The sequence below is a fragment of the Pelobates fuscus genome, chromosome 9 (assembly GCF_036172605.1).
Source record: "Pelobates fuscus isolate aPelFus1 chromosome 9, aPelFus1.pri, whole genome shotgun sequence".
NCBI classification, from domain to species: Eukaryota; Metazoa; Chordata; class Amphibia; order Anura; family Pelobatidae; genus Pelobates; species Pelobates fuscus.
This window is the reverse complement of record NC_086325.1, coordinates 159,406,605-159,416,592: the sequence shown is the minus strand read 5'-3', so window position 1 is coordinate 159,416,592 and position 9,988 is coordinate 159,406,605. Positions and strand designations below refer to the sequence as shown.

Sequence of the window (9,988 nt, the reverse complement as noted above, 5' to 3'; positions counted from 1 at the left end):
TTTCTAAGCCTTTTTTTTTACCGTTAACCCCTAACTAGCAGTAAGCAGCACTCACCGTAAATTCCCCATTTTCCCATAACTCCCACCCACCCCACCTAGAAAAAAAATATTTAATTATACAATATTTAAATTAGTTAATTAAATAAATTGAACCCCTGAGGATTCAAAAATAAATAAAAGTTTATCGTCAGGGGTTAAAAAATTTTTTTATTTGGACTGGGTAAAGGGGGGTGTGTTTTTTTTTTTTTACTTAATGTTTAACTTTTTAAAGCTTATTTTAAAACCTCAGGGGTTAAAAAAAAAAAAATCAGATCATAGTAAAATGTAATCCCTGCCAATTGATCACTGTAGTCAGTGATAAATTGGCAGGGAAGGGGTTAATTTTTTTAATTAAAATGGGTAAAGGGGGGTGGGATTTTAATTTTACTTTATTTTTTTTTCACCAGGGGGCAGGATCAGCCCTGATCCGTCTCCCTGCACTTCACACTGAACCCGGAAGTGCAGGGAGGCGGAGGTGAGTATACTGAGCACATGTGCTCGCTCTAACATGCTGTCAGAGCGGGCACATGTACTGGGACAGCCCGATCCGGTGCTCCCGGTCTGCCTCTAATACAGAGGCAGACCGGAGCACCATTAACCCCGCGATCGCGGGTTAATTTTACCGCGTGACGGACGAGGTCCGTCACTCGTCCTTAAGGGGTTAAATAATCAAGGCTTTGAGATTCCTCAGTGATTAATGAGTCGATTCCCTGCCTAAAGCATCAAAATCTCACACACGGAGAGGTTTATTTACTAAGCTCCAAATTGTAGCCAAGCTGGGACTATACTTCGTGATTCTACTCTTTTTTTGTCTTCATAGTTTGCATAAATTTGCATAAAACCCCATTATCTTGAACGTGTGTTCTCTTCCACCTGTATAAAGTAATACAACTGTGTCCGTGCAGTAAAATTGCTGATATAATCTAACAGCGTCACACCAGTTACCAGCTAAAGTACACAAATTCAGACTAACATTAGTCACTACCTCTAGCAGTATCCGCTTGTAATAACCGGGCCTGTTTATAAAAGTGGATGTACAATGGGCCTTTACACTAGTGTTTAATAACAACTACAAAATGATTTAGGAAAGTGTGAATTTTGGGGAAATTGAAGAAAATTTTATATATTGGTTACGAAACTGATAACATAGCTGACATGGGATACTTATTCTAAATCAGCTATTCTGGCCTGAGGTGTGTCCTATTAGCCGACTACATTATGATAGCGGGGAATAATAAATTCATCTGTGAGAATACCAAGCAGGGCAGGTACAAGTAAATTTACTGCCCTACAAGAAACCAGTCTGCCACCCCATTGAATGACCACATCTCTATTCGTTTCCCCCTTTTATTCGGTTATTCTTTTTATTTGATGCCAACATATTCCACAGTGCGGTACAATGGGTGAAATAACAGACAGGGGCTGACAATGCTATATATAATTAGAAGAAAGAAAAGGGACATGACTAACGACATCAATGAGGCCTGGATAAAATATAAATGCAGCCAAATATATCAATAGCAATGTCATACTTCCTAAATGTGGGGGATTTAAAAAAAGTGGATTGGTGGGGGAGATAGGCTGCGGGGAAATCTAATTTAATATGATCTTATAAGACATACAGATTTAGTAATTTTATCCTCAGACCTAATGAAGATATTACGCTAGTGGTTTTAAAGGGAGATTTTTTGTTTGTTTTATTACCCTGGTTATTTGAATTACAAGCAAATGGTTAATCGAATATCCAATGCTGGTTTAATATATTTATACACCAATGGTAAATCAGGGCCAGGTCATTATTTCGGTTTGTGAATACAAGAATCGTTTTTTCAACTGTGAATCAAGAAATTGTCATAGATCTAGAATTAATTGGGATTGATCGGTCTAAAATCACGCAGTTGGTACATAATGCCAGTCAGCATCACGTGAAATTTAAACAGGAACAGTATCAAAGAAGAGATGACAGCCTCAAAGTGAACCACTGGCAATGAAGATTCTTAGATAGACGTACTTGTAGTCATTTTGTAGGAATTCGTAGAACTCACGGACTTCTCTCTTATCTAGTATTTTCGATGATTTTCTTAAAACCAGAAAACTATAAATTTTGAGTATTGTCTAGTTTTACTGAATACCAGCTTCCTGTTCCTCTGAGAAGCCATTACATTGCACACGTACTGAAACGAGAAATGAGAAGAGGAACATGCAAAACACACCAGGGAGATGTTGTAACTGAGAAAATATATCCACTATTTTAATCAAACAGCAATCCAAATCTCAGGTAGAAAATAACAGATCAACTCTTTCTCTGGCAGGTCTGTGTTGTAAACGGGACGGGTTAATATACAAAGTTCGAAAGCGATATAAGAACACTGGCAAAGAGTCAGCATTACAGCACATGGACCATAGCAAAAATAAAATAGCCGTGTTTGGTATACATAGGAAAAAATACACAGATTGAAATAACATACACAGACTGGGCTTTATAAAGAAATGGCCACAGGAATGTAGAATATTCACATTGTATATAAACATATTATATAACTGAAGCACTCAACGGGTTTTGGAAATGTAAGGTACCAAAATAAACCCAAAAACAACAACTTGAGTCTTTTACAAAGTTATGACGCACACAAGTCGCGAGAAAAATAGAATTCTTCTTTCTTCATTTTGTACGTATAAACTGAAGATAGAAGCACTTTCATCTTGTCTGTAACCTTAGCTGCACACACCTGGCTATATGAAGATGTTGAGCACGCAAGATAAATAATGTCCTCTCTGCTTTTAAGAAATATATAAAATTATACAAGTCAAATGCGTCCGAAGCACTCGTGTAGCGTTTAGAAAAAGCTCTCATGTGACTTAAGAAAAAACAAACATAACACTATTGCCATTCATTCCTTTGTAGCAATCTGCCGTAAATTCCGTGTGTAGTTTTACCTTTTTTCAAGAGTACAGAGATATACACAGTAACAACGAGCATTCTGCCAGAGTGTGCAAATATTGGTGTATATTACGCTGACACAGGCAGCTATGTACCCAGAGCTCTACAATAAACTCACACAGCATGAAGAGCTCATCTCCTGAAATCAGTTAGTACTCTCGCTCTGCTTTGCTGATTGTCTATTTACCAGGTGATGTATTAAACATCAATAATGATAAGTGCTCTTGAAGCCAATGTCATTGATGGCCAACCCTTCCACCGCCAGATAAGCCTGGGACTGGCCACGTGATCTCCTGGTGAGGAGAGGCCAGATGTCAGGGTACAGTTTGAGCCACAACGGCCCGTTTAGCTTTTTGCAGAATTCTTCATCATTTCTATCGAGCTATGGATAGGATGAAATGTTGCCACTGGAATGGATGTTATAATCATCGATCCATATAACTTCCCTCGAAGATAATACTCTGAGAAGAGATCTCTGGCAAAATAAATTAAAGACATTGATGGGTTAGACAATTATTTATAAACAGAGTAAAACACTATAAACAATACTAATTCCTCCCATCAGAGATAAAAAAAAAAAGGAAAACAAATTTAAAAAAATTAAAATGAAATTGTGGGAAACTGGGACGTGTTTAGCTATTTTTGATGTAGCTACTACAGACCATGTCTGTCAGGTCTATGTTCTTACTATATACCAGTTTCTACTTGAAGAAGCCCTTGAGGCGAAGCGCGTCTGGAAACTTTTTTATTCTGTTCTAATAAAGGAATTTTTTGGCTTTATATTCCAGTTGCCATATTCCTTTTATTTACCTGACCGGACACCATCGTTTTTATTACTTTTTACTGTTCTTAAGAATCAAAGAATCTCTAGGTGGGGATTATACCACCCATACGCCATCCACCGAGCAGTGAGCCTGCTCGGTATATTGTAAGTACATTTCATATTTTTGTTTATTTTCGCATTTACAGTGAGCACTATATTTTATTATCCCTTTCCTTTTGGGTATACTACTCTACCACATTGGGTAACCTGAAAGACCCTGCACTCCTGGAGACCAGAGAAAACCCTGCATATCCTTAAGGTGGGGATTGTTCCACTTCACGTTATCCACACCAGAGCTAGATTTAAGCTCTGTAACTTGTGAGTAGTTCATAATTACTTTAAAGTACTCAATTTCCTTACATACTGTACCATTGGAGTTGTCTTTCTTCTGTTTTCTAGCCATATATTCCATCGGACTACAAGCCTCCACTTGCGACCATCAATTCCATATGCTGGCCCAATAAGAACTTTCTCCATTGTTGGCGGATAACCCTGTATGGATCAGTGCTAAGTCACCTGGACTATTATTTATTTATTACTATATTTTTATTGCATATTTTATATATACAATTATCACGATAATACCATCTCTTGAAGGCGCACCCTTTCTTTCTTGCTATTCTCTTATCTACAGGCAGACTTGGCTACTGACATATTGACTTGGTTATAGAATACGTATTAATACACAGCTGTGTTAAGCTGACAACTTAGTTCCAAACTCTAAGCAAAATATTTAAACTGGAAAATGGATCGCGTGACATCCGTACAACATGCACTCTGTAAGGAAAAACCAGGAGTGTTACACACCGGAATTCCACACCCGTCACGTCCACTTCTGTGGATAGGCTCTTTTCCGCGTTCGTCTTACGTTACAGTCTGGTGAGGCGACGTTGTCGACAGATGAAGCTGGGCCGTGCGACTGTGCACTGAACTCTCCCTAAAGAGAAGACACGATTCTTTAAACACCATGAAAAGAAATGGTAAAGACACAGAAACTGGATTTGATTGTTAATCTAGAAAAAGAGCAGACGGGCACCTGTACTCTGGAAGTTGAAATTAGCATAATTTGCTCAGCCACAGTCAACTATTCTTCCTAGCAATAAGGGCTGATAAGGCCAAATTGGAAAACATTAGATGCTCCATTTATACTTAAATTTATATTAAATATTTAGAGAATGACATAATGTTTCACTTCAGACAAGACAAAACCAAGACAAAGCCATGACAAATGAAGAGGAGAAATAGAAACATTGTTTCATTTCTCCACTTCTCCGCATGATTTCAAGATTCAAGATTTGAAGGACAGATGATTGATAGGAAGCGGAGACAGAAAGGTCCATTTACAGGAAATGTGAATTTCTACATTTCATTTTTCACACTTCAAAAATACATATTTTTAAAAGGACATTCTAAGCACCAAAACACCTTTAAAATTAATGAAGCAGTTTTGGTGTCTAGATCATGCCCCTGCTATCTCACTGCTCAATTATCTGCCATTTAGAAATGTAATCACTTTGTTAAGCTACAGCTGTCTTAGTTCTCCATGTGTCCCTTTAAATATAAATATAATTGCTTATAGAATTAAAACTCCTAGGTGACAGTTCCCCTTTAATGTCTTGTTAAAGCCATCACTTACCTGTCCTTCTGACGGGCTATGCTGAGGAATATCTTTCACGTCCTCTGTTCTGTCTTCTTCTTCGTCTTCAACGTCCGAATCAGTGGAATCATCTATGTCATCGTTCCTGCTCCCAGATTTCACTTGTGGGTCGTCCGTGGTTTTCTTGCCTTGACAGGGAGGAAGAGTCGCTAGGAAACCTGATAAAGTGAAGGCTGATAGGAAACGCTGTTTGAGCAAGAGGAATGCTGGGTTATCCTTTAGTTTATCATTGACCAATTCTTGGACCATGTCAATCTGCCTGTGTGTACTTTTCTCCTTATTACCCTCCACTGGAGGCAACAGTTTACAGGCAGTCTCTTCCAAAGTCCTCTTCTCTACCAGAAGTCGAGATAAGGTCTTAAGCGTGCAGACAGAAGGTGGTAAATGGGCCATGTTACTTTTTGCGTTTGGTATTTCCACGCCTTTGGTACCCTTAATCCATTCTTTCACTGCGGCTGTATCTTCCAAGGCTACAAGGGTAAAATCCAAAACATTTTTTTCAGAGCTGCTAAGAGGTGTTTTTGGGGTGGTGTTAGAACTGGCAGGCTGACTAACTTTTGTAAGATTTGACGCACTCACGATCTTGACTTTCAGATCTGTTGGAAGAATCCTCCCACCTTGAACTCCAGGGCTCGTTGTTGGTGCCAGACCTGGTAGGTTCTTTGAATCAATAGAATGGACCTTTAGGTTGTCAGATGCAGGAGTTGAGGAAGGAGCTAACATTGTATTAGGACTTGTACTTGATACCAAAGCTGGCAGATTGCTTGTTTCAACAGAATGGACCTTTAGGTTGTTGGATACAGGACTAAGGGAAGGAGCCATGGTTAAATGAGGACCAGCTACTGGTGGAGAAGGTGTAAATGTAGAAGAGTTGGGGGTTGGGACTATTGTAAACGTTGGAGAAAATGAGCACGGCACAACTTTAGCTGCACCTGAAACGCTCTTGTTTGAAGACGCTTGAGCAGCCAAGGGAAGAACACTCCCTGAACTGTTGGATTCTCCCGATTTTAAAGTAGAGGAACCCAGGTCATCATTTTTTTCTGCTTTTGTCTCTGCAGTCATAGAAGGTGCCAGGTTAGCTACAGGTGCTTTAGTTATACATCCTGTTGCTAAAATAGGGGTACATTCTGGACTCACAGTTCGAATGGTTGGGTTTAAGCGCGTCAAGCCTAAAGTTTGCACTTGCAATGGCACCAGGCCTTGTGGTGTAACAATCCAAGTAATGGGCATTGCTGTGTTATTTACATTGGTGTTTCCTACCACTGTAGGCATCAGTGCTATTGGTGGCCGAGGAAGATGTGCTGGTGAAGTTGGCATTACTGGCCATACTCCTCTCAGTGCTGGGGATGAACTTAGTGGCAATGGCACAGTTTGACCTGCTGTGTTGGTGTTTGGTTGAATTGCATTAGGTTGGGGAAGGATTACGTTTTGCAGTTGGCCTGGAATGTTCTGAGGCTGGGCTGGCGTGTTCGGAGGCTGGGCTGGCGTGTTCGGAGGCTGGGCTGGCGCATTTTGAGCTTTCTTACTCATAGACTCTCGCATTCTTTTCTCCTTCAGCAATTCAAAAACAGTTTTGGGTTTTTGTACAGGGCCCAAAGCCTTTACAGAAGAACTGCTTGACCTTCCCCGGCGAGAACTCGGAGTCCTGGGAGAATGGTTGAGACCATTCAATGTCTGTGCTGTAACCGAATGATAAGATGAAGTGTATGATTAACACGTCCTGTACTAAATCCAACATAATAATAATAATAATAATAATTCAAACACTTTATGTTAAGCAGTAATATAAAGATAACACATATTTGTATACAACAGGAGAGATCCGGAGAATGTGTCAACTCACATTATACATAATAAATGCAAGAAAAAGATTTCTCTGACACGTATCTAAGGAATGTGAATGTATTAATAAATGAATCCTTCCTGTGCACACCCTGCATACAACGTCTGTACCACAACATGTACATACCTAACAAGCTGTGCGGGGACATTGGATCCTAAAGAAGACGACAAAAATAAAAACGAGTTAATAAACCAGAGATTTATGTCACTGTGGTTTATACGGACACCGTCCAGAAAAAAAAAAAAAAAACTACATTTTAATTATTAATTTTTACACTCTAATGCTAAAATTCAACTGGAGAATGGATTTAGGAAAAACCACAAATAATTATTATTTATATAGCACCAGCAAATTCTGTAGTGCAGTACTATGGAATGACAATTTACTATCAACCCCCCTCCCCGAGAGATAGTCATATAGTGACTCTGGCACAAGACAGATAAAATACTGCTAAATGAGCCCAACAGCTGCTAACTGTAAGGGATACAGTCTCTATCCAGTACGGACATAAATAAAATAGACACTATAAGCAACAAACATCACAGCTCTGTGTAGTTTGTTACCTAGAGTCTCTATGAGTCTCTACGTACTGCCCCCAGTTTTATATATTAAAAAACATATGGGAGCTGTTTGACAAAAATAAGGGTTCTGCTCAACAAACAGAGACCAAAATATTAAATTTTTAATGCACTGCTAATAGAATACACTGAAAAGACGGTCACACATGTGTGGGGGGAGTTTTCAAGCTGTCTGAAACATTTATGTCTAATTTCTGGCATGGATTTCATGCAATTAATTAAATCTAAAACTACAACGTTTGAAATTAAGTGATTTGGGTGTCTATAGTGTCCCTTTAACCAGGACTTTTCAGTTCTGTCTAAATTCTGTTTTTGAGTGCATGGAGGCTCCTGCAGTCTACTAGCATCATAACCAATACAAAAGCATACAGTGGTTATGGTCCATAGAGTGCCCCTTTAAATTTAGATTTTTGATTATGCTTACATTCTGTCCCGCTCCTTGTGGAGTATTAGGTGATCTTTTGCGAAGATAATAGGCCTGTTGTGATTTTCTGGCTCGGATTATTTCAAGACAGCCTTCGGCATCTATTTGAAAGAACTTGAAAACCATAAATAGGAAGAGAGAGGAAATAAAAACCTTTAAAATGAGTACAACACAACACGCTATTACAATGTGTTTACACACACAAACTAAATTAGACATGGCTGGAAATATGGTCAGTTTTGGAGAGGTCATAAATCAGATCCTGGTATAATGAAATTTGTACAAGTGCACAGGTTTTTGTTTTTTTGTAGAGATGGTTGATCTAATTTTATCGAGGAGGGCTAAAACGTACTCCATGAACGTTATGGTATATTTGCATGGAATGCATCTTTTTGCACTTAAAGGGACACCAAAACAACTTCAGCTTAATGATGCAGTTTTAGTGTATTGATTAAGCCTCTGAAGTCTCACTGCTCAATTCTATGCCATTGTGGAATTTATGCAGCTCTATTCACGCCTTCCCTGGTTGTGACTGACACAGTTTGCATGAAAAAGAAAAGCAAACTGGCTTTCAATCAGATAGTAGCTTACTTTAAAAGATTGTATCTCCTGCCCTCTAAATTGAACTTTAATCACATACTTAAGGCTCCTGCAGGGACCAGCAAGCTATTAAACGTAGGGATCGACCGATATTGATTTTTTAGAGCCGATACCGATACTCTGTGAACTTTCAGGCCGATAGCTGATATAATTTGCCGATATTCTGTACATTTACCATTTTGGAAAATAAAAACTATTTCTAAAGGTAAATGCACAAAATATACATGCCACGTGTAGTGGATGCAGTGTATTTAGACAGGGGAGCTGTTTGTGTAGTGTGTGTGTGTGTGTGTGTGTGTGTGTAGTGGATGCAGTGTGTGTTTGTGTAGTGTGTGTGTGTAGTGTGTGTGTGTAATGGATGCAGTGTGTGTTTGTGTAGTGTGCGTGTTGTGGATGCAGTGTGTATTTGTCTAGTGGATGCGGTGTGTATTTGTCTAGTGTGTATATAATGAAAGCAGAGTGTTTGTGTAGTGTGTGGGTAGTGTGCGTAAAGTTAATGCAGTGTGTGTGTAAAGTGAATTCTGTATATACTAAATGCAAAGTGTGTGTGTGTGTGTTTGTGTAGTGTGTGTATATAAGGAATGCAGAGTGTGTGTATTTGTGTAGTGTGTGTATATAATGCAGTGTGGTTGTGTAGTGTGCATTATATAAACACTACACAAACACACACTGAATTATATAAACACACTACACAAACACACTGTGTATATCATGCAGTGTTTATATCATGCAGTGTGTTTATATCATGCAGTGTGTATATCATGCAGTGTGTATATCATGCAGTGTGTATATCATGCAGTGTGTTTGTATAGTGTTTATATAATGCAGTGTGTTTGTATAGTGTGTGTGTATATAATGCAGTGTGTGTTTGTATAGTGTGTGTGTGTGTGTATATATAATGCAGTGTGTGTTACACACACACACACTGCATTATATACACACACTATATTATATACACACACACTATACAAACACACACTGCATTATATACACACACACTATACAAACACACACTGCATTATATACACACACACTATACAAACACACTGCATTATATAAACACTGCATTATATACACAGTGTG

General features: G+C 38.7%; 1 protein-coding gene across 4 annotated transcripts in view; it reads right to left on the bottom strand.

The window, feature by feature from the left end:
- Nucleotides 1–2,262: 2,262 nt before the first annotated feature.
- The window catches only part of SNAPC4 (small nuclear RNA activating complex polypeptide 4), a 37,873-nt gene continuing 30,147 nt past the window's right edge, over nucleotides 2,263–9,988 (bottom strand). For 3 of the 4 annotated variants that reach the window (XM_063432872.1, XM_063432873.1, XM_063432874.1), the window contains exons 20-24: nucleotides 8,306–8,419; nucleotides 7,430–7,457; nucleotides 5,440–7,139; nucleotides 4,611–4,740; nucleotides 2,263–3,455 (exon numbers count right to left, since the gene is read on the bottom strand). In XM_063432872.1, the coding sequence (XP_063288942.1) occupies nucleotides 4,627–4,740; nucleotides 5,440–7,139; nucleotides 7,430–7,457; nucleotides 8,306–8,419 (1,956 nt within the window). In that variant the 3' untranslated portion in view covers nucleotides 2,263–3,455; nucleotides 4,611–4,626. The remainder of the gene's footprint in view (nucleotides 3,456–4,610; nucleotides 4,741–5,439; nucleotides 7,140–7,429; nucleotides 7,458–8,305; nucleotides 8,420–9,988) is intronic. The other variant, XM_063432875.1, reaches the window with a different exon arrangement.